The 25,707-nt window shown below is 39.7% G+C and overlaps 1 protein-coding gene across 1 annotated transcript in view; it reads right to left on the bottom strand.

Moving 5' to 3' along the window:
• Positions 1-9,345: 9,345 nt before the first annotated feature.
• LOC150008889 (zinc finger protein 474-like) overlaps positions 9,346-25,707 on the bottom strand; it is a 33,173-nt gene continuing 16,811 nt past the window's right edge. Inside the window, exons 2-3 of the mRNA XM_090279056.1 lie at positions 17,123-17,303; positions 9,346-9,804 (exon numbers count right to left, since the gene is read on the bottom strand). Of these exons, the coding sequence (XP_090135182.1) occupies positions 9,653-9,804; positions 17,123-17,303 (333 nt within the window). The 3' untranslated portion in view covers positions 9,346-9,652. The remainder of the gene's footprint in view (positions 9,805-17,122; positions 17,304-25,707) is intronic.

Genomic DNA, 25,707 nt, shown 5'->3' with positions numbered 1-25,707 from the left:
GTGGCAGAAGTAGCGGCGGCAGCGGCAGGCTGGCGGAAAGTGCAGTTATACATTTTAAAAAGTAGGAAGGGACACCTGGGGAGCACTCCCAGCACCAGGTCAAACTGCACAGCTCACAGTTCAGCACCAGGGAAAATAAAGCCTCATTGCTTCTGACTGTGCAGACCAGTGGGGTTTGGGGCGGAGCAGGAAACTGCTTACCTCTCAGTAGAGTCTGCTTGTTAAAAGGGCCCTCATGGTCTTAGAATGTCCACAGATCCACCCACTCTGGGAATGACAGCCAGGGCAGGGGCTAGAGAGGCGCCAGTCCCATACAGAAGTGGGAGAAGTGCCTGGAAGAGGGGCAAGTGCTGAGCAAGCAGCATTGTTCCCTCTTAGACCCCTTCCCCAAATACAGCACCACAATGTGTTGAAATGGGTCACCCATAGTGATGAATCCCTAAGGCTTTGCCCCTTACAACATAACAGATACAACAGCTCTACCTAAGACACAGAGGCAAATAAACACAGGAGTCTGTCTAGGTGAGGAGACAGAGAAGTATGGCCAAAAAGACAGAAGACAGAATGGCTCAATGTTACAGTGGAAGAACTAAGTGACAAGGAGAGAGCCAGGCTAACAGATGAGGAGATAGCCAGCCTAATAGACATAGAGTTCAAAACACTGCTGATAAAGATGCTCACAGGCTTGACACATATGCTTAAGTATGGCAGACGCATAAGGAAAGAAGTGAAGGCTATGCTAAATGAAACGAAGGAAAATCCACACAAAACCAGTGGTGAAGGAAAGGAAACTGGGGTTCAAATCAATGATTTGGAACATAAGAAAGAAATAAACAGCCAACCAGTGCAGAATGAGGAAATAATAATTGAAAAAAATGAGGAGAGGCTTAGGAACCTCTGAAACAACTTTAAACATGCCAACATCTGAATTATAGGGGTGCCAGAGGAGAAGAGGAAGAGCTTTTTTCAAGAAATTGAAAGCTTATGTAAAAAAATAATGAAGAAAAACTCCCCAAATTTGGCGAAGGAAATAGACATACAAATCCAGGAAGCACAGAGAGTCCCAAACAAGCTAGACCCAAAGAGGACCACACCAAGACACATTATAATTAAAATGCCAAAGATTAAAGATACAGACAAATCTTAAAAGCAGCAAGATAAAAGGAGAGAGTTACCTACAAAGGAGTGCCTATAAGACTATCAACTGATTTCTCAAAAGAAACTTTGCAGGTAAGAAGGGACTGGCAAGAAGTATTCAATGTAATGAAAAGCAAGGACCAACAACCAAGATTACTCTATTCAGCAAAGCTATCATTTAGACTGGAAGGGCAGATAAAGTGCTTCCCAGACAATGTAAAGCTAAAGGAGTTCATCATCACCAAGCCATTATTATATGAAATGTTAAAGGGACTTATTTAAGAAAGAGAAGAGCGACACTATGAACATTAAAAAAAACAAAAATCTTACAACTATCAACAACTGAATAAAAAATACCAAAAAACAAAATCCAACTAAGCAAACCAGAATAGGAACAAAATCATAGATATGGGGATCATTTGGAGGGTTATCAGCTGGGCAGGGGAAGGGGCAGAAATGGGAAAATGGTGCAGGGATTAAGAAGCTTAATTGGTTGGTACAAAATAGACAGGGGGAAGTTAAGAATAATACAGGAAAGGGTGAAGCCAAAGAACTTATATGCATGACCCATGGACATGAACTAAGGGAGGTGGAATTGCTGGTGGGAGGGGGGTTACTGGGAGGAGGGGAGCAAGGGGAAAAAAATTGAGACTACTGTAACAACATAATCAATAAAATATACTTAAAAAATAATGGCCACACTGGTTAGGAAGCTGTGGTCTAGAAAATGTGCCAGATTGAGACAAAGAAACATGCCTTATCAAGGTATCAGGAAATCCTGTGGACAAACCCTAGAAACAGAGAAAAACAAACCAATGAGGGTGGAAACAAAACATACCAACTGCAAGTCTTGGAGTACACCCCAATTTCTGTGGCTTTCTTTCCTGGGGTCTCCTTTAGTGACCCCAATACTTTTACCTGGATATCCTTTCAGGGCCAGGCCAACCCCCCTCTGCTAAGAGGTCATCCCAGCAATGCCAGTTATCCTATCTGCTCCAGCTGCAGGAGTTAGAGGCTGTATACCAGCATTTGTCACTGTGACATACCGTCTTGGGTTGTTCACTGATGTTTCACTGGAGCATGCTTAAGCATATACCCATGTTCTCTGGCCTTCTGGGGTTGTATACCTCTATGCCAGCCAAGTCACCAAGATCTAAGCTCCCATTAGATAATGTGGGAAATCCCAGTCCTCTACTCAGACTATTTAGGATTACTGGAGAGAATACACCTGCCTTGACTGTTGCTTGCCATCCATTGCTGCTTGGCATGCTCCCAACTGCTGCTTGGCATGCTCTGTGCTGTTCCAAGTGCTTTCCCTATTTGCCCATGTGTAGACATTGACTCCCCCCTTATTTCAAAGCTCCATCCCGAATCCCAGCACAGCAAACAACAATGCAGAGTGAAGGCTTGAAGGTATTATACAGACTTAGAAAGCAAGAAAGGGACATTTAAAACTTGGTAACAGTGATCACTGTTTCTAAGTCCACCAGCCTCATCCCAATGCAGTTCCCTACCTGCTGTCTCTCACCTCAGTCTATCCTGCTGACATGTTGTTAGGTCTCAGTTCTTCTTCATATAGGTGGGAGTTCCTCTTGACCTAGTACTGAGTCCAAAGCTCCAATTTATTTTTTGACAGGCCCTAGCTAGAGGATGAAAAGCCAGTTTACTCAATAATTCTCCAAAATTTGAGCTCCACCTATGATAAATGTGGCTATTCACATTGTTTTGCAAAATTGGTTCTCTCCTTTTTGTTGCAACTTCCCTCAGGAGACTAAACCCAGGACTAAATTTTTCATATTTAAAAATGCCTTTAAAAATTGTTTCCTCAAACAATTAACAAAATAAATCTTTCCTTCAAAAACGAAATGATGCTTCTATTCCTGATATATAAAGATGACTGTAATTTTTCAATTTTCCTTTTTAAAATCTTCATGTATTAATCTTGTCTGCCTTGATGGCAAGAACAATGTCCTTTCCTCTTGGGTTTGTGTCCAAATATTTTCAATTTCCCACAAGAGGGAAAGCGGTCCCCTAGTAAAAAGCCAGGGATTGATTTGCGTTTGAGGTGTATGGCAAGACTTCTGCTTGTTCCCCAAATCCCACTCACCTCTGCCTCCTGCCGCTGCAATGAGAAGGCAATGTCCAGCCTCCCTTGCACTTAGGTGGACCCTGTGGCTGACATTTAGCCAATAAGAGTGAGTGGAATGGGGACCATTTCTTCCAGGATTGGTTCATACAAACCTACAAAAGGTAGAACTCTGAGCTCTTTTCTCCTTGTGGCTGGGCTGAAAGAAGGTGGCCTTCCAGGGCAACTTTTGAGTGTCCCGTGTTGAAAATAGCAGACTGCATCAGACTGCATCAGCTTGAAATCATTCAGACCCTGAATGGTTTCATGAAGAAGAGACGTGCCATGAAACTGTTTACTTGCTCCAGAGTCTTTTTAAAGCAAGAAATAAACTTCTGTGTTATTTAAGTCATTATACTGTTTTGGGTCTGTTTCTTAGAGCAACTGGCCCACTTTAATACAAGCTGTAAGTGGGTATGCTATTAGAGATGCCCCAACTCTGATGTGGAGTTAGCAGGGGTCTTTGTGTTGTGATAAAGGATACTGATGGCTAGGAAGAGGCCTACTCCCCATGCCTTCTTGGCTTCCATTTCAACATTTCTTCTAAAATCCCACCACATGGGTTTCATTACTTTGAATAAAGACATAATACTTCTAGGAAAATTGTAAACCAACTGTATCACCTGAAAAGGATAACACTGAAGCCATTATCTTCCCTGAACTCCCTTAACAATGACTTTCTTACATTTATTTCTAATGAAATACCCAATGAAGAGTCGAGAAAGAGACAGACACTCAGGCTGTGAAATGTGGAAGGGCAGATTGGGGGAGATGGAGGCATATCTGGAAGATGGAGCCCTTGAGTTTTTGCTCCAACAGAAACAGAAGTCTGGGCAGCAGTAGGTGGATGGTGGAACAGTGGCATCCTGGAGAAACCCTGAAGAGGAAGGGGCAGGACAGGAGGTTCAAAGATGGGAGATGAAGGCATTGAAGGCACATTTCTTCTTGATAATTTGCTGAATGCTGGCCCTCAAATCAGTGTTTTGACTCAGCCTTTCCCTACCCTTGAGGCAAGTCGTTCAGATGGTCTAGCTTACTTTACAGATATGCACATGCTCCCCCAGGAAAGCCCTGGCAAAAACCATAGTTCTGGGATTTGTTCACACCATATCTACACCTTCATAATTTGGGTGTTTTGACTATTTTTTCAGTGAGTACCTTATTTAGAGATTCCTCTAACAATAACCATCTACTATTTCAGCTTATGCAGGTATTTTCCTTCTATAGTTCATGGAAAGGACAGACAGATAGGCAGGGCAAGGCCATGAGGTCATTGGCACCAAAAGTCAATCACCAAATAATTCAACCGCATTTGTCCACTTACATTTTTTTAAAATAAGTATGTACACATGGCAACCCATCTTACGGTTAAAAATGTTAACAGAATATTAAAATTACAATAATTAAACAAAACATTTAATATCTGAATCCAGAATTTATACAAGTTATACAATAGCTGTGTAGTCAGGGGTAGCAAATCCAGGGCTCTCTGCCCCTTTTGAATGAGGGCTATGGTGCCTCCTCACTAATGGAAGCAGTGGAGGTGGCCAGCATCCCTCTTGGGATTGAGGGCTCTACTTCCTTGGTCAATAGAAAGTTTTATTGGTCCTACCCTATGCCACATAGATGCTTCTTCTATTAGTTGTCTGTTGCTGCCATAACAAGATACTACAAACTTAGTAACTTAAACAACAAACATTTATTTTACTACAGTTTTGTAGGTCAGAAGTTCGTTCCTGGATTCAAGATATAAAAACAAGTTGTTGGCAGGGCTGCATTTCTTTCTGGAGGCTCCAGGGGAGAATCTGTTTCCTTGCTCATTGAGGTTGTTGGCAGAATCCAAGTCCTTGTGGTTATAAGACTGAGGTTCCAGTTTCCTTGTTGGTTGACTGCTGGGGCCGCCCTTAACTCCTAGAGGCTTCTCTCTGGTCCTTGCACATAGTTCCCCACATCTCAGAGCCAACAACAGGGTGTTGAATCCTTTTTATGCCATCATCGCTCTCATCCACTCTTTTTCCTTCTTCTTTTAAGGACTCATTAAGTTAGATTGGGCCCACCCAGGTAATCCCAGATTCTCTTCCCAGTATAAAGTCAATAACCCTGACCACTCATGCTGAGTCTCTTTTACCATGTAAGGCAACATTGTCTCAAGTTTCAGACACTAGGGCATCAACACCTTTGGGAGCCATCACTTTGCCTAACACAAGCCCAAATTTAAGAGTCATCTGAGAAAGCCAGTCTGTAGGGTGATCAGTGTGAATCGATGATAGAACCTGGCCCTCTCATTTTTTATCACACTTTTATTATTTTTTTTTCTTTTTCTTTTTTTTTAATCACACTTGCAGTTGGTTGATATGCATGTTGACCTAATCACTTATTTCTAGAGGTAGAATTAGAGGCATTATCAGAGTACCCAGCCCCTCTCCATGACATCTTCATTCCTCCTACCCCAAAGAGTAGTGTTTGAAATTTAAACCATCAAATTCAATTTTAGTGGGATGGTAAGAATTAAGTTTGCCCGAGTATAGAGAACATAAGACTTTCCCCTATGAGTGTATCTTTTTGAACAGTTTTATAACAAAATATTAAAAGAGCTAAGCATACAGGTGTACCATCCTGTGATGAGTTAATGTTTTTCCTGCTGTACATTCTTTCTACAACACCCAGTTTGGCACCCACTGTAAGCTTGACTGCTTTTCATATGTGCTGTTTCTTCTAAGTGCGGGAAAATCTTTTTATTTCATTTCTGGTCACAGTGCTCCCAGAGAGTGGGCAGAGCAGAAACAGGCACAGCAGTTCATAGGGGCCAGACAGTGAGTCAGTAGGAAAGTAATAAATGATAAAAGAAGGTGGACCATCGCCAGAGGAGGGAATGGACCTCTCAGCATTGGGAAAGGAAAGGGTTGAACTTCCTGCCCGGACCTGATACAGGATTAAAGCCATATGAGTTGTTGGTTCAGACAGGGGTATAAAGAAAAAATACTACTAATGTCAGAAACAGACAAATACAGAAAGATGAAGGGCTGTTTTCAGGTTTTCAGGAGGTACAGGACCTCGCATATCTGCCCTCTGTCTCTTCCCTATTCACAAGTGGGTCTGCTGGCAAGTAGCAGCTTCTTTTTCCATGAAGGACTCATACCAGTCCCCAGAGTGGAACAGTGTCATCTGGGAACCATTTTTGAAAATACTGGGACCCCAGTTGGAAATACTTCCATGCTGCTTGATAAGACTGCCTGAAGCCCTCCCATATGGCGATCTAACAGCTTACCATGCTTACTCACAGCAGATTCTTTCTTTCCACTCCCCTTATCAGAACATGCTTGTTTGGTCCCCCCCAGTGGTCTCTTCTGGTAGGACATGCCCTGCACCTTTGATGTGAATTCAATGTGCAAATGAGAATCAAAAAGTCCTGGAATTCTTCCTATACAGAGCGATGAAGAAATTACATTTTGTTTGTGCCTGTAATGACATCACACTCCAGATCAGTAACTTCCAGGTGAGTGTAAGAGCTCCAAGTATCTCCATCTAGTATCTCCTCTTCATCCTTTAGAGGAGTATCTATGGGAACCATTTCAAGGTTCAAAGTCATGGCTCATGGAGGTGTCAACCATTGTTAACAAAATTATTTTCTTTGAAAGTACAAAGATATACACAGATGTTAGCTAAATGAGGGGAGGGCAGTTGGCAGAGAGCAGGTGAGTTCTGTCTTATTAATGGCAAGACTTCGATGACTCGCCTTGATAATGGCACGGACTCTTAGACTGATGTCATTACAACTGAGTTGGCTCAGATTTATTTTATTTATTTTTACTATTATTATTTTTTGGATTCCAGAAAAGAGAGTATGTGTGAAAACAGCAGAACTTGTGAGTGTCAGAGACCCATGAGCAGAGACCCCAGTGGGGGCCTGTGGTGCTGATCTTGCACATACAGGCTAAACTTGAAAACAGTAGCTCTGTGATTCACCTCAGAGACCAGTGGCCAGCATATCCTCTGGCTTTAGAAGAGTTTAGGACAGAAATTCTGTATAATTTTTATGCTATAAACAACATCAACCTCACTGGGCTGCCTGTAAGCTTCCTTTGGTCACTGGGTCAGGGGCTGGAACCCACCTGAGACACCAGCCTCCTTTCTTCTGTCACCACTGCCTCCAAAACATGCAGCTACGCCCTCCCACCACGAACATGCCTGATCTTGTCTGATCTTGGAAGCTAAACAGGGTTGGGCCTGGTTAGTACTAGAAAGATAGCTTGCTGTAGGTTTACTTCCATAGAACATTTGCAGGCCGGCTGAGGAGGACCTGAAATGCAACCCCACAGCCAGCCCTCGGAGGGACCTCAAGGTGACTCACAGTTCCCTGTGGAAGTGACCATTCCTATAAGAGCTCATCTTTTTCAACCACTTTAAGAACTCACAGGCTTAATAATTCCTACAGATAAACTAGTTTTGTTTTATTTATTTTTTTATCATGATTTGAAAGCACAGTGCCCAAAGTCTCTTTTTAAAACCCCAAGAGGCAAATCATTTCAAAGTTGAGGCCAGAACTTTCTCTTTATTTCCTTGCTCTTTGACTTTGAATGTTAGCAGAATGCAGAAGTGTCTTCTGAAACACCACTCCGTTCAAATACTTGTTTCTACCTCAGTTTAAGATAAATCCAAACCAGCAGGCACACTGTAAGCATGCTAACATTTCCATTTGCCTAAGTTACTAACATTGTACAAAACTTTTCAGATTCGTCAGATCATTTGTGTTAGTATAGTTAGTATAATTAATGATGCTATCTAGGCTATAAATGGCAATGGATAAGATTATAAGTTTGGAATTGCAACAGTTCTGAATTTGCTTGCTTTCTCTGTCCCTGAACTCAAGCTCAGTATGACCCTGAGTTACTATTTAGTCTAAGAATCACTTTCCTCATGTATAAAAGAAGTATAATGATATCTACATGAAGGGCTGGTGTGAGATTTATGTAAACAGATGTATAAGAAGCACTAAGCACAGTGCCTGACCCACAGTACAATTACTATTTTAAGATATTGTTATTACTTTTGTTAAAAAATTTAATCATCCACTATGAAGCATTAAATACTCTTTCACAAGATGATAATATTACTGGAGGGTATCTGAAGACTTTTTTAAAAAGTTCATCTCTTGCTTCCTTTGGAACAGGTAGAAAAAGTAACCCAAATGATTAGCATCGTTATCTTAACATAACCTTTTATAAAACAGAGGTATATGACCAAAATATTAGGTTGACCATTGCTCGTACAATCTGGGGCTAACTGTGCTGTGTACAGTCATGAATGCAAACTTGCAGGAACCCAGTGAATCCAGAATGGCCCTGAAATTCAGCCATAAAATGAACAAAGATCTCAAGCAAAACTGTTGGGAGTCTAGACGAAGCAGCGCTGCCTGGGGGAGCAGAATTTCCTGGGCAGAGCAGCTCCCTGGCTCTAGCCTCCTCCCAGGAGAGCCCTGCCTCTATGAATACACATTCAAGGACTCTTAAAGCACGGAGCAGTTTCACAACCCACTTACTGTGCATGGACCTTGGGCGGGGAGGCACAGAACTTCCTGGCAGGCGTTTAGACCTCAACAATAAAACACCTATAAGCCCCTAGGAGGGAGGGCATGAAAAACTCCCGCTGGACTTCTATAGAAGGAAGGGGCCTCCACCCATCTGATGAATCGCATTGCAGCAGTCTCCTGACATATGAGGCTGGCACTGGCTCTGAAATTTCCCTGTTGCATTTTTCACCTTTAGTAAGAGAATTTGTGTTATATACAGTTCCAGTACTGCAAGTCCTTTACCCTTTTTTGAACGCCTCTCCTGTTGAAATGATCTTATAGAGAAAAGAAGATTTCAAATCAATAGCTCAATTAAAAACACTTCCCTGGATCAAAGGAAACAGGGAGTGGCATGTTATTTCAATAAGCACAAGGATGGGAAGAAATCCAGTTTTTCTTGGGACTAAGGAGTTGCCCAAAATCACCACCCAAAGCCTCTGTTCACTGAATAATAGTCTTGATTGTGAGGTTCAAAATCTCACTCAGGAAAACAGAATGGAAGAAAAATGGCAACAATTGGCCCTGAAATTTCCTTGACTCAAAAATGCCGGGTCTGATGAAGGGCAGCCCACTTGTAATTCTGCCTGATGAAAGCGGGACATGCCAGCCCCCAGTGCGTCTGTGCACAAGCATTTGCCCACCACACAGTGGTCACGTGCCTACCACCAAAGCACTGGGCATCCCGTGCTAGACCGTCGTCTTGGATCTGTTCCATTTTTCATTGTTCCTCTCTTCACCAGCTTCTTCTCTTTCCCGCCATACACCCCCATCTCTTTCAAAAGGGTTTAATTCCTGTAACACTTTTGTAGGGAGAAAAGGCTTTACTTGGTGACTCTTGGTTTACAGGATCGTTGGTGAACAATCAGTCTGTCTGGCAGGAAGGTACGCCCACAAATATTACAGGGAACCAACTGGTTCTGGGCACTTGTCCAAGCAGCTTCATTTAAGGTCTCGAGATCATAGAAACCTTTGGCTGGAAAGTTAAAGAAAAAAGAAAAAAAAAAAAAGAAAGAACAAAAAAGAAAGGAAAGGAAAAGAAAGTGGTAAAATGGATCAGTTTTCATTAGGGAGAACCATATTCTACTTTTTACGGAAAATATTTTCAGGAAATACCTGTTGACTGAGGCCTTTAAACAAATCCTATTACTCTGGCCAAAAATTAAAAAAAAAGAAAGAAAAAAGTGCTGTTCACTCAAGGGTTGAGTAAAGTTAGCTATGAACCAGAGGCGTTTTGCTCTTGGATTTTAAAAAGGGAAAGGCATTGTTTTATGTGTTATGATATTCATTCTTTACTAATTATTAACATCTTTGCTTACACATTGTTATCTTGCAAATATAACGTTTGGCTTTCTTTCAGTTGACTCTAAATATAAACTTACAAAGGAAAAAGAACGTGTATTTGTATTTTCCTCTTCCGTAATCCTTCATTGGAATGTTTTTAGAGGCCAAAACTGACAGTTGAGAGTGAATTTAAGATAAATTACATCATAAAAATTTATCATCTCTTTAAAGCCATAAACTCAGAGATTCTTTGAGTAATTAAAGTGAAGAATGCAAACAGAACAGTTAATCTGATGAAAAGAAGTGCCCTTAGGAAAACAACGAAGACAGCTGAAAGATGTATAATCTTCATTGGCAGAGCACAGGAAAAAAGGCATATGGCTTTATTTTAGAGAAACAGTGTGGGATTTAGCTTTAATGAACCTTATTTAAATAGAATGACTTTAGTACATTAAATTGACTATGTCTTAGAATCTCCCAAAATAAGCCCTCCAATGTGTAGCCAGGCACTCAAAAATATATAACATAGATTTTTTCATCATTTTCAGAGTATATATTTCGTCGTTAAAGCCCAGGCAATTCTCATTCTCATGAGTTCTGTCTAATGGTTCACACAACCATAGCAAACCTCAGATTCCTTAACATGCCTACTTCAAATATTCTCCACCCTGCCCTCCATGGAAAATTGAACCCCAGCAATACCTAGTGTTTCTCCTTTGGATAAACAAGTATCACTTTCTACATAGGATGTAAAAGTGTATTTTGTGTGCTTTGAAAACTGTTGCAAAAATAATGGCACTGACTTTCTTCTGACTCATAAATTTTAATACGGACTAAAAATTTCAGAATATTCATTGATTCTCACTTTAAGATGATTCATTACATCTCTATAAGTGACTGCATAGGGTTCTGACATTGGATATGAAGGAAGGGTTATTTGAACTCTATGACTACAGTAAGTCCATGGGTGGAAGTGGCAATGGGACTTCTTTGATGTACAGATGAGGGACACCTTCAGAAATAAAAATAACCTGAGACCAACAGGAAAATTATAGGAGGTGCATTGAAAACATTTTCTGCGTCTATTCATATGATCATGTGGTTTTTATCCTTTATTTTCTTTATATTTGTTGATTATCAAATGTTATACCAACCTTGCATTCCCGGAATAAATCCTACTTGATCATGCTGTATGATCTTTTTGATGCATTGGCATGTTCAATTTGCTAATATTTTGTTGAGAATTTTAGCATCTATGTTCAACAGGGATATTGGCCTATACTTTTCTTTCTTTGCAGTGTCTTTATCTGGTTTTGGAATTAGGATAATGCTGGCCAAATAAAATGAGTTTGGGAGCCTTTCCTCCTCTTGAATTTTATGAAATAGTTTGAGAAGGAAAGGTGTTAGTTCTTGTTTGAATGTTTGGTAAAATTTACCTGTGAAGACATCTGGTCCACGGGCTCTTCTTTTGGGGGGATTTTTTAGAACTTTTATTACTGCTTCAATTTAATTAGGTGTGATATGTCTACACAGATGCTCTGATTCTTCCTGATTTATTTCTGGGAGATTGTATGCTTCTAGGAATTCATCCATTTCATCCTGGTTGTCCAGGTTGTTGGCATATAGTTGCTCATAATATTTTCTTAGAATCCTTTGTATTACTTTGGTGTCACTTGTTTTTGTTTTCTTTCATTTCTGATTTTATTTATTTGTGTCCTCTCTCTTTTATTCTTGAGGAGTCTGGTTAAAGGTTGTCAATCTTGTTTACCTTTTCAAAGAACCAGTTCTTGGACTTGATCATTTTTTTATACTTTATTTCATTTATTTCTTCTCTAATCTTTATTATTGTCTTCCTTCCATTCACTTTGGGCTGTGTTTGTTATTGTTTATTCTTTTTTTTATTATATTTTATTGATTATATTGTTACAATAGTCCCAATTTTTTTCCCCTTTGCCCCTCTCTGCCCAGTACCCACTTCCCTCCAGCAGTCCCACCTCCCTTAGTTCATGTCCATGGGCCGTGCATATAATTTCTTTGACTTCAGCCTTTCCTATATTATTCTTAACTTCCCCCTGTCTATTTTGTACCAACCAATTATGCTTCGTAATCCCTGCACCATTTCCGCATTTCTCCCCCTTCCCCCTCCCAGCTGACAACCCTCCAAATGATCCCGTTACCTAAGATTCTGTTCCTATTCTGGTTTGCTTAGTTGGATTTTGTTTTACTTTTTAGATTCAGTTGTTGATAGTTGTGAGTTTGTTGTCATTTTAGTGTTCATAATTTTGATTTTCTTTTTCTTAAGTAAGTCCGTTTGACATTTCATATAATAATAGCTTGGTAATGATGAGCTCCTTTAGCTTCACCTTGTCTGGGAAGCACTTTATCTGCCCTTCCATTCTAAATGATAGCTTTGCTGGATAGAGTAATCTTGGTTGTTGGTCCTTGCTTTTCATTACATTGAATACTTCTTGCCAGTCCCTTCTTACCTGTAAAGTTTCTTTTGAGAAATCAGCTGATAGTCTTATAGGCACCCCTTTGTAGGTAACTCTCCCCTTTTCTCTTGCTGCTTTTAAGATTCTCTTTATCTTGACCCTTGACATTTTAATTATGATGTGTTTTGGTGTGGTTCTCTTTGGATCTAGCTTGTTTGGGACTCTCTGTGCTTCCTGGATTTGTATTGTCTATATCCTTTGTCAAATTTGGGAAGTTGTCCTTCATTATTTTCTCAAATAAGTTTTCAATTTCTTCCTCTTCCTCTTCTCCTCTGACACCCCTATGGTTCAGACATTGGCATGTTCAAAGTTGTCCCAGAGGTTCCTAAGCCTCTCCTCATTTTTTTCAATTCTTGTTTCCTCATTCTGTACTGATTGACTGTTTATTTCTTCCTTATGTTCCATATCATTGATTTGAACCCCGGTTTCCTTCCCTTCATCATTGTGTTTGTGTGGATTTTCCTTCGTTTCATTTAGCATAGCCTTCACATCTTCCCTTATGCATTTGCCATTTTTAAGCATATCTGTCAAGCCTGTGAGCATCTTTATCACCAGTGTTTTGAACTCTGCATCAGTTAGATTGGCTATCTCCTCATATGTTTGGTTGGCTCTCTCCTCGTTGCTTAGTTCTCCCACTAGAACCTTGATCTGTTCCCTCTTTTGGGCCATACTTCTCTGTCTCCTCATCTAGACAGGCTCCTGTGTTTGTTTGCATCTGTGTCTTAGGTAGAGCTGTTGCACAGTTATGTTGTAAGGGGTGGAGCCTAGGAATTTGTCAGTACAGGGAAAGCCATTTCACCATGTTGTGGCTCAGTTTGTGTGGGAGCTGAGAGGGAACAATGCCGCTTGTTCAGCACTCTCCCCTGTTCCAGGCACTTCTCCCACTTCGTATGGGACTGGGCGCCTCTCTAGCTGTTGTCTGGCTATTGTTCCCACAGTGAATGGGTCTTCGAATGTTCTTTGACTGTGGGGGCCCTTTAAACAGATGGACTCTGCTGATAGACCAGCAGTTTCTTCCTCCGCCCCAACTCCCATTGGTTTGCACAGTCAGAAGTAATGAGGTTTGATTTTTCCTGGCGCTGGTCTGGTCTGGTGCTGGGAGCCATCCCCAGGTGTCTCTCCCTTTAAAACGTGTGACTGCACTTTCCACTGGCCTGGCACTGCTGCCACCACCACACTGGGTCCTCTCCGCCCTGGCTCCACCCCTCCTACTTGTCAGGATGAGTATTTCTTCTTTATATCTTTGTTTGTTGGACCTCTAAGCAGCTCAATTTTCTGGAACTTCTGGTTGTCTCTAGTTTTGAGGTAGTTGTGTTCCTTCTTAGATGTGGAGGGAGATGCAGTGTGTCTGTCTAGGCCTCTATCTTGGCTGGAAGTCCTGTTGTTCTTTTTCAAGTTCCCTTGAGTGTGAAGTTAAATCCTTTATTTGAGCTTTTTCTTTTTCTTTTTTTGAGATAGGCCTCTAATGCTATGAAGTTCCCTCTTAGGATTACTTTCTCTGTGTCCCACAGATTTTGGATTGTTGTGTTCTCATTTTCATTTGTTAGAGATATCTTTTGATTTCTTCATTGATCTCATTATTGACCTATTGTTTAATAACATGTTATTTAGCTTTCATGTCTTTGCATGTTCATCAGTGTTCTTGTGATTGATTTCTAGTTTCATAGTATTGTGATCAGATACTTGATATGATTTTGACTTTCTTAAATGTACTGAGACTTGTTTTGTGTCCTAACATGTGGTCTATCCTAGAAAACGTTCCATGTGTACTTGAAAAGTATGTGTATTCTGCTGCTTTGGGGTGAAATGCTCTGAAGATATCAATTAAATATATTTGCTCTAGTATATCGTTTAAACCTGCTGTCTCCTTGTTGATTTTCTGCCTGGAAGATCTATCCATTGAAGTCAACGGGGTGTTAAAATCCCCAACTATGACTGTATTTCTATTGATTTGCTTTACATATTTAGGTGCTCCTATGTTGGGTGCATAGATGTTTACTAGGGTTATATCCTCTTGTCGTATTGTTCCCTTTATTATTGTGTAGTGTCCTTTGTCTCTTACTACAGTCTTTGTTTTTAGTCTATTTGGTCAGAAAATTGTACTGCTACCCCAGCTTTTTTTCCCTTTCCTCTTGAATGAAATATCTTTTTCCAATTCTTTACTTTCAGTCTTTTTGTACTTTTCAATCTGAGATGGGTTTCTAGGAGGCAGAATATATATGGGTCTTGTTTTCTTATCCATTCAGCTGCCCTCTGTCTTTTGGTTGGAGAATTTAAGACATTTACAATTAAGGTGATTATTGATAGATACATATATAGTGCCATTTTATTGTTAGACTGTTTTCCTGTTTTGTTTTTGTTTCTTTCTTTCTCTTCTTCTTAAAGCAACCCCTTTAACATTTATTGTAGTATTGGTTTGGTATTAACACACTCCTTTAGCTTTTTCTTGTCTTGGAAGCTCCTTATTTCTTCTTCAATTTTAAATGACAGCCTTGCTGGGTAAAGTAACCTTGGTTGTATATTTCACACCACTCCCTTCTGGCCTGAAATGTTTCTGTTGAGTAATTAGATGCCAGTATAATTGGTGCTCCCTTCTAGGTAACTCCCTGCTTTTCTCTTGCAGCTTGTAGGATTCTCTCCTTGTCTTTAAGCCTTGTCATTTTAATTATGATGTGCCACAGTGTAGGTATCTTTGGGTACAACTTGTTTGGGGCTCTCTGAGTTTCCTGAACCTTTGTGACATGTTCCTTCACCAGAATTGGGAAGTTTTTGGTCATTATTTCTTCAAATAGGTTCTCAATCCCTATCTCACGCCTTTCTCCATCCAGTATTCCCATGATGCAGATATTTTTATACTTTATGTTGTCCAAAATGTTTCTTAAACTCTTCTCATTTTTTCAAATTCTTTTTTCCTTTACCTGCTCTGCTTTGGTGTTTTTTGTTGTTGTTGTTGTTGTTTTTACTTTTCTTCCAAAACATTGATTATATCCTCTGCTTCGTGTAACGTACTGTTTACTCCTTCCCATGTATTATTTATTTAATATATTGCAGTCTTTATTTCTGACTGGTCTTTTTTTTGTGTGTGTGGTTTCCATTTTTTTTATCATGCTGTTGAGTATCCTTACAATCATTACTCTAAATTCTCTAACCAATAATTTGCTTCCCTCCATTCCACCTGCTTCTGGAAAATTCTTTTGTTCTTTCATTTCAGGTTTTTTTTTTTCTTCACATTTTTGTTGCTTTGTATTTTCCACCTTAACTGTGAAACTAATCAGTCATTAAGCTGATCAGCTTTCAATCTAATCAAGCTGTAATCAGGGTGGGGCAGAGTGATTCCTGCAGGTAGAGATACTGCTTGGCCTCAGGCTAATGCCATTCAGAGAGGAGTATACTGCCTGAGAGTAATGGCTCCTGCTGTATGGGGAATGACGGAGCGTAGGGATCCTGGTGGCTGTTCCTTCAGTTTTCTCCCCAGAGCCACCAACACAAGATTCTCCTTAAGCATCTCTGTTCTAGTCTTCCCTCCCTTTGCCATAGCCCAGGGTAATTGGCTGCAAATGAAATATTGTTCTTTGGTCCTTAAAGAGGCTCTCTGTGTCTCCAGCCATCTCTCCCTGCACACAGAAACCCTGCTGCTTTTCACATCTAGATGTTATCTGGGTTCCTTTCTGGTTTTGGTGTTGTAGGCTGGGGAGCCAAGCTTGGTGTTTAGACCCCACGCTTCTCAGGGGGAACCCTCTGGCCACTGAGATATCCCTCTGGCTCTTCAGCTGCCACCCATGGGAGCCCACCTAGCATTCTTGTGTCTCCTCTGCACTCCCTACCAGTCATGTTGTGGTGAAGTGGTTTCTTCTATCTGCCTGTAGTTATAAAGGTTCTCTCCAGCTAGTGTCCAGTTGGTTATTCTGGGTGATTTCTATACAATTCCAGATTGGTTCTGGGAGGTTAGTGTAGCTTCTACTTACTCCACCATTTTGGATCCCTCTGTTTGACCACACTATGCTAAACTTAATGATAACACCAGCTGGACTGGGCAGCAGCTGTCTACTTTTGAGGGAGTTAGTGCTTCCCAGCTACCATAGTCTTCACAGTTCCTCTTTTCATACATGAACCAATTTATTCAATTTTGAAACCTGACTAGTGGACCCTGTAAGCATTTGTGCTTGGTACTCCTGTTCTACAAACTCCAAGATGTATTTATATTTGAAAATATGACACCAAGTGTCATATGTTTGATAGTATATGAAATTAACTTTTGAGAAATACATAAATTCCAGTGGATCCCTCTCCTTGCACAGTTTTGCCAGGATGTGGTGTCTTTATGTCTCAGCATCTGAGGATAACACCTTGGGGAGGCATTCTAGAACCATTTTTCCTATTCAGCTGTAGCCAAGACAGTAAATATTGCTGATTTCAGTTGTGGGAAGAATAGAGAAAAGAATATCTCTATACTTATAATTTTAGAGAGAAAGAAAAATCTCCCATTATTCACTCAAGTCTTTTCATCCAAAAACTTACCACTAATGGTCCCGACTTCAGGTTTTTTAGGTTCTGGTCTCCTTAACTCTTTAGGCAACAAGTTGTTTTCATTTTGCCATTTTTTCAGACATTGTGGTTCATGGATAGCAATAGATTTTGTCCCGTATTCACGACCACAAATGTAGCAAATAATTGTTGGTGGACGCCTAATCATTTTTAACTGCAAATAATAGAAAATATCTGTTAGACAGACCTTAGAAAATTATGTTTTAAAATTATAACATTCAAATTAACTATAAAATCAATGTTTTTCTTTAAATTCCCACCAGTCTGGTAAAGTTCACCTTTTTGGAAATTAAGAGAGCTAAGTTATATGAGTGATTAGTTGGGTGAGAATGCGGGTTTGGGAGGGGGATAAAAAATAAGGATGAGCTAACCAGAATTCTACATATTGATACTTTATAATATATATATATTTTCATTTAATAAGTATTGATTGATTGTATTCTATTCTCCACAGTGGGAAAATACAATGATAAATCAGGTATGAATCATCCTCTCAAAAAACATCAGGCTGTAGTACATCAGTATGTCTGAGAAATAAAGTAATAAGTATCATTGGAGAGTGTATAATGGTGTTATGCCTGCCCATGTTCCTTCATATAAACAACTTTCTACTGCAAGCTCCTGTGCTTCTCTGCCATTTTTGACCTGGAGTAGGCTCCACCCACAACAGAATAGCTAAACAATTACAGATGGAAGTTGGAGGATAAATACCCAGCTTCCTCCATAAGGTTGCTTCCATACAGTCTTCCAGAAGTCCCCACTGGGACTGCATAATTGTTCATGATCACACTATATAAGCTTTCTCCTCTTCTTTGTCTCTCCTTCCACTACTTTACTGAGGTTTTCTGGGATCATCTCCCAAATAAACTACTTGAACTTAAATCCTTTTCTTAGCATTTATTTCTTAAAGAATAAAATCTATGGGAGAGTTAAGGATAAAATGCACTAGGGAGCTTTGGCTTCTGTCTAAGATATTGAAAGTTACAAGAAACATTGCTTCCATCTAAACAATGAGAACAAATCAGATAACCTACAGAATCATAATTTTTGAGCCTATTGGAGATTCTAAATTGCTAGATAAATTAATAAATGAAAGGGACTGCCTAAGTCTGACGGTGGTTCTGAAGAACCAAGAGAAGACTTCCACACTCCAACTTTACATTAGTATGAACAGCATTGGTCTGCCTCATAAAGGAGCAGGACAACTGACTGGGAACCCCACTCTGCCACCCGCCAGGTCTTACACCCCGTAACATTGGCACGAGGTAGGAGCATTGAGGAAACCATCACCAAGTCAAGAACATAGGGCCTGCCTAAATCTGAGACTAGAGATAGAGAAATACGTTTTACTCCAAGTACCAGATAAGAGAAGTCTATTTTTGAGAGGTGAGGTGACAAGAGAGACTTCCTCTCTGCTAGAGGCATGTATAGCCCCACCAGAATCTAAGGGTGCGGCAAAAGAACTGGGAGGAGCTCTTTGGTTCCAGGTCTTACAGTAAGTACAAGGCAGAAGCAGTTTACCATTGGGAGGATTTAAAGGCTGTAGCCCATTGAACATAACTGAAGCAAAGATAAATTCCAAACCTTGCTAAACTGCAGACTACATCGAAACAACAGCTTATACTCACACCTGACAGAACAGGCATGCTGATTTCTGGGCAGAAGAATAATTTACCTTAGAATCTTACAATGTTCAGCATTCAATCATAATTATAAAGCATGCCCGTGCATACATACACACATAGACACACACAGAAATTATGATCTATCATTGTCAGATCTTAAGTGCAACCAGATCAGGGTATGGCCTAAATATCAGGATTATCAGGGTTTTTAAATAATTATTTTTAAAATAATTATAATAACTATATTAAAGGATCTGGAGGAAAAGGTAGACAGCGTGCGTAAATATATGGGAAATTAAAACTGAGAGATAAAAAGCCGGTAAAAATTTCTCAGGAAAACCGAAACAATAGGAAATTGTTAATCAGGGGAATAACCTATAATGGCACTTCAAGAAAGTTAGTCCGGTGTACTGTGTCTAAACAGGCTAGAAGGGCAGCTTATCTGACAGCTGGAACATTCATGGCTCTGGGCTAAGGAAAGCGTGGGTCCAAGAGAACCAATGTTTTATTCTCGGTGACAAGGAAGATGGTGATGTGACTGACTGAAAGGGGACAAATCAGGAAAGACAGTCTGGAGAAGGAGAAAGAAAAAAAAGAACCTGTTCTGGGCCTGTTGCATTTGACATATCAGTAAAATTTGAATGTGAATAAATCCAGCCTAAACAGTAAATAGAGGCCTGTAATTCAGGATTAATGAGCTTCAGAGCTATTAACACAGAAAAGACACTAAAACCATAGAAATTTCCAAAAAGGGGTATATAGGGATTGTTTGAAGAAAAATTCTTGGGAGAATAGCTACAATAAGGAAAAACCGAAGCCTACAGAGATAAAGATCTAAATTTGCAGTTAAAGAAACAGGGAATGGAGACAGAAGATTCCATTCGGAATTCTGGAAACACTTCTGGTTTCCAGAAAGATGGTGTCAAATGTTACTTTGTCAAATGCTACAGAGAAGATTGGAGGTTGAAAAAGATCATTAGATTTGGTTATCAATAGATTGTAAATCAGTGAGTTTTGATAGTTTAATTCCAATGGGGTAATAAGAATAACAACTAAAGTGTTAGGAATTAAACATCAAGTTAAGGAGAAAGGGAAGGAATAAATGTGCAAAAAGCTTGCAGAAAGGAAATTTGAGAGATAAGTAAAGCTGAAGAAAGATTTGTTGTTATTGTTTTTAGGTTAGGAGTATCTTTTGTAGAAAGAGAGACTGCAGGCCTAAGAGGAAAGGGATAATCAATTTTAAAAAGGCCTCAGAGGAGGCAAAGGTAATCAAAGGTGTAATTGTAGATGTTAGCCTCTGAGGAAGAGGAAGAGAGGAAATAGATGAAGTTAGAAAAAGGCTCTAGAGAAGGAAGGCATTCATGGATCTCACATAAAATGAACTTGGTCTTCTAAGGATGAGGTAAAAGGATCTTCAGAGAGTAAAGAGATTCAAATTCTGGGAACCAGAATAGTGAAAAATACTGGGATTAGGTAGCACTGTAAGGAATGTAATAGTAATTTCACCTAGTAATGGAAAAGACCCAGTTAAGTTAAGTGGCAAGAAATTTTAATGGAATTAAACGACTCTTTCCAATATGTTCTTAAGTAGTCTGGGTGGCATGGAAGCAGAAACTAAGCTGGTGGAGTGGTCTTCTTTGGAGAAATAAAACATGGTAAAATGAATGTGTTTGTTTTAGAATCAGCCTGCTTTTAACTAAGACTATTGGAGGTTACACTTGCAGTGGAGAGAGCACAGAGGAATATTAAAATCAGATTTAGCACATATATGATTTTTGCATAGCCAAGCAAAAATAACAAATTCTAGGTGAGTAAATCCACAATTAATATAGACCAAGCAAAATGTCAAATGGAGTTACTCACTTGAGGAGCTAAGTTTTTATTTCCAAGTACGTTATTTGAGGTCAAATATTTTTATTCTGTTGTTCTGCATTGAATTATGGCAATAGACTGCATTCATAAAAATAACTAAGTAGTTGTTAATCCTTCCCTGTTATTAGCCATGAAACTTCTAACATAACATAACATAACATCTAAAAAGTGCCTTAAAAATATTAAGGGAATTTAAGACCTAAAGCAGAAGCAATAATTTTCAAAATATCCAAAAGTTCTTTACTATGTTTTACATGTTTATTTACTTGAAAGATTAATTAAATGCAGGGTTGTTTTTTTTTTTAGCTTAAAAAAGAAAAGTTTTTGTTTTTGTTTTGCTTTGAGAATAATGAATTTATTAAAATTCCATACGGAAAGTATGAGGCAGATCCAGTATTTAACCAAGCATATAAGGAAAATAAATGGCATGGGTCATAAATGAAGAATGTCACATTGTCAGAAGGTTTCTTTTGGAAGGAAAAATTAGTAGAAGAGGGGTAGACAGAGTCCAGAAGATATGCACAAAATAACTTACAGGGATGTAGGAGAAAATTAATACCATAAAAAGGCTGATATGTTCTATATTATGTTTTCCAAAGCATGCTGCATACTCTGTATTTGTGGTTGAACTGCAGTTGAACCTGCAACATCCTCCATATTCTCAGGTTTTGAACATCTCACTCCTAAGCCATGCTCTGGGGAAATGCAAGTCACCCAGACACAGCCGAAGAGAAAAATGCATCCCCGTGGGTCCGAATGGAGATGAGAGACCCTCTTTCATTTTTTGTTAATTTCACAATTGTCAGCCTGAAATTCCAGGGAAAGCGGAATAATCAGTAACTTGTGGTTATTGCCAGTACCCCAGTTGCCAATATTTTACCCTTCAGTTTCCTCATCCAGTTTTCAGTTGGAAGTAGATGTGTGGGGGATGGAGAAGAACAGGAAGAGGGTACCATAACCCTGGCAGAAGGGGCAGAGGACCTTCCTGGCTCATGTGCTAATGTGGCACAGCCTAACAGAGCAAGGCAGAGGCCATGGGAGGTTTGCCCAAGGGCCTGTTTACACCAGGCCCTGCCAGGGCCTGCCAACTCCAGGAAAGTGTAATCAAAGGCAGGCGAAGGGGAAGTCAATACATCTAAAATTTCTGCAGAGCAAACGATCCTATCAAGTTTTCCTGTCAACATTTCAGATGTTTTGGGGGAGAGGCATTACTTTTTTAACATTGAGGTAAAAAATGTTTCTAAAAATTAATCTCTGGATCTACATAATGCTATATTAGGTGTAAACTGTTCTATGGGATGGGGGAGACCACATGCATCTACACACACAGTTTATTAGGAATCATCACAATTTTGCCTTTATTCTTTTAGTTCCCTGGGAAAGTCTACTTAGTCTGGATACAGACAGAGGCACTGAACACTTCAGGGAACGCTTTCATGTGTGTATTTCTTTTAACTTGAATCCACTCACTTTCATATGTTTTCAATCATTTTGCTGGCCACTATTGGAATTATCATTTTATTTTCCATGCAACACTTTTTTTCTTTTTGTTAATGTCTTTTGTGTGTCAGGAACACCGCATGTCCAATCTTTTAGGCCAGGACTGTGCAATGCAAAGGAACGTGGACATTTAACAACTTTTCTCCTATTTAGTGTAGATGATCTGTCATATATCCATTTACTTTTACAATTTAAAACAAATAGTTATAATGCCACAATTAAAGCAAGAGGGAAAGAATAAGGACTAAGAGAAGAGGGTGGTTTGTTGGACAACCTTAAGAGAGATATTACTGGAAGAAAAATGGACAAAGTTTCATAAAACTAGACTAGAATGCTTATTTCAAATAGCTTCAAATTGCTTCAAATAGCTCTCAGTGACCTCCCTGATAGCTCAGGCTAAAAGGAAACCATAGGGAACCACACAGCTCAATAACAAATAGAGCTTACAGAAGAAGTATAATAAATGGTTAGAGGAAAAAAATATTTCTAACATTAAATATTATTGTATGAATCTTAAAAGAGATATTGAAGCTAAAATGAAGGTCATTCCTAGATCTTTTACAGAAGATGAGAAACACTCTACATTTATATATTAGTCCCACAATAAAAACTAAGTGATAATAGTGTGAAATTATAGTTGTGCAATATTATTTACAGGACATTTAGAAGAACATGACTCAAGAATGTAGCTTTTTGAAGATTTGATGTGAAATAGATATTAGAAGTAATAATTATGGGAAATATGCCCCTTTGAAAATGTAATGACTGCTATAATCATCTCTCCAGGAAAATACACATGTATACAGAATTATAGGTATGATTTTGAATGATTCGTGGGTTCTGTAAAACTCATCCATTAATCCCAGGAAGTGAGCTGTTGGGCCGTTAGTCAGAGCCAAACTTGTTTTCCAAATAGATGCTCCTTTGTATAAGGAGCCATTTGGCACCATTTAAAAGCCTCAGAAGGTATTGAATTGAAGCACGCGGGAACTTATGAAATACACCCATTTTGGCTTTAAGGTAATCTTAAGTCTTGCTTTGTCTAAAATAGTCTCTATCATACCCATTGTCATTTATTCTCTACATTGTCCCTGTTTAGTCAGTAAATGATACAGTCACTCTACTTCCAGTCCATTTCGAGAAACATCAATTAATATAAAATATAAGCAATCAAAAGATGAAACAACAAAAAAACTCAGAAATATTGAAGCTATGACTTATAAGACCGCCAATGATTTCATTTAAATATAGAACAAGGTAAAATGACTAAATAAATTATGATTTGATTAGGGAAGAGAATATAACAGAAACACACCTTGGCAAATAAAAATGCTTGTAAAAGGCAAGGAGAGCTGCAAGAGATTTTAATGATACTAAATTCTTCAGACCTTTCATGTCAAACAGTTAATTAAAACAGTATAAAATTAAAACATGGAGTTAAGTTTTTTCAAATCCTTTAATAATTTCTCTTTGTTTTTTAACTTTAATGGGTCTTTTAAAAACTAATAGAGCAGATGACAGCTAGGCGGGAGGAAAGGTTAGGAGGTGGAGGGATTGAGCAAAAAAGGAAAAGGACTCCCGGACATGGATAGCAGTGTGGTGATTGCTGGGAGGATAGGGATATAAGGGGACTAAATGGTAATGGAAAAAATACAATAAAGATTAAGTCAGAGGGGATCCAGTCAAGATGGTGGTGTAGGCAGATATAGCTCACCTCATCACAAAGCCACACAAAATTACAACTAAAATATAGAACAACCATGAGCTGGAACCATCAGTAATTGAGTTGAACGGAAGTCTGACAACTACAGAATTAAAGGAACCACATCCATCGAGACAGGTAGGAACAAGCTGGTCCCTCATCCATGTGTGGTGAATAAATATTCGGGAGGGAGGTCTCAGGAGAGAGGAGTCTCAGCCCCACGCCAGACCCTCTCACTCAGGGTTCTAGTGGCAGGAAGGTAAGTCCCCACAACTTCTGGCTGCAAAAACCAGCAAGGATTGAGTTGGAGGAGCCCCTAGCAGTTCATGTTAAAGAATCTGCAAACAGACTCACCCACTACGACTTACTCCCTCTGAGCTCCAGCACTGAGGTAGCAGCTTGAAAGGCACCAGAGGAACTGAAGTGTCTGGCATCAAGGCAAGCAGAAGCCATTATCTCTTTTTTAAAACCCTCCCACAACAGAGCCAGCAGGCTGGTACCATATCTGAGACTCCTTCAACCTGGCTAACACTGTTTGACCCTCCTTGGAAATCCCCAGAGACTCCGCCCAACCCAATTTACAAGCTCACCTGAGCTACTTTTCCATATGAATGGATGGTCTTGGATCATCCTTCACTACAAAAGCCTATCAAACATCACTGTGAACCCTGGGCACAGCACTAGCAGCAGCCAGCTTAGATTCACAGCTTGGCTTTGCCTGGGAATCTCCAAGCCCAGCAAAAGTAGCAGCCATCTCAGATTTCTTTATTGCTCAGTCAGGGTGACCCTGGGAAAAACACAGATTGGGGCTGACCTTGACCTGCACCACCCTGGAAACCCAGGGCCAGTGCACCCAGTGGACAGCTACAGACCACATCAGTGTGCCACTACCCTGCCCCTGCACAGCTGATCATCCACAGAGGGCAGAAGTTGGTGGTCAGTGGTTGCAGCCAGTCCTTGTGGCTGACTGGCCTGGGTAAATCCCTCCCATTGATCTACCAACAGCAACCTAGGCTCACTACAAGAGGAGGGTATACTCAGCCCACACAAAGCTTGCACCTCAAGTACCCAGCTTGGGTGATAGGGGAGGCTGTACCACTGGACCCTAGAGGACACCTACTACATTAGGCCATACTACCAAGACATGGAGTCAAAACATCTCTACTTAATACACAGAAACAAACACAGGGAGGCTGCCATATTGAGGAGATGAAGAAATATGGCCAATATGAAGGAACAGAACAAAACCCCAGAAAAGAACTAAATGAAATGGAGATAGCCAAACTATCAGATGCAGAGTTCAAAACCTGGTGACCAGAATACTCAGAGAAATGACTAAGTACAGCCACAAAATAAAGGAAGAAGTGAAGGTTATACAAAATGAAAAAAATATATATATACAGGGAACCAACAGTGATGGGAAAGAAGCTGGGATTCAGGTCAATGATTTAGAATAAAAGGGAGGAATAAACATTTACGTGGAACAAAAATAAGAAGCAAGAACTGACAAAAACAAGGAGAGCATTAGGAACCTCTGAGACAACTTTAAACTTACCAGTATCTGAAACATAGCAGAGCCAGAAGGAGAAGAGGAAGAACAAGAAAGGGGATGGTAAGAAGTATTCAAAGTGAAGAAAAGCAAGGACCTACAACCAAGGTTACTCTATCCAGCAAAGCTATCATTTAGAATGTAAGGGCAGACAAAGTGCTTCCCAGACAAGGTAAAGCTAAAGGAGTTCATCATCACCAAGCCATTATTATATGAAATGTTAAAGGGACTTATTTAAGAAAAAGTAGAAGATTAAAACTATGAACATTAAAATGACAACAAACTCACAACTATTAACAACTGAATCTAA

The sequence above is a fragment of the Furipterus horrens genome, unplaced genomic scaffold (genome assembly GCF_987537825.1).
Source record: "Furipterus horrens unplaced genomic scaffold, mFurHor1.1.pri manual_scaffold_5, whole genome shotgun sequence".
Classification (NCBI taxonomy): Eukaryota; Metazoa; Chordata; class Mammalia; order Chiroptera; family Furipteridae; genus Furipterus; species Furipterus horrens.
Note: the sequence above shows the minus strand (reverse complement) of the source record. Positions and strands in the feature narration are given on the sequence as shown.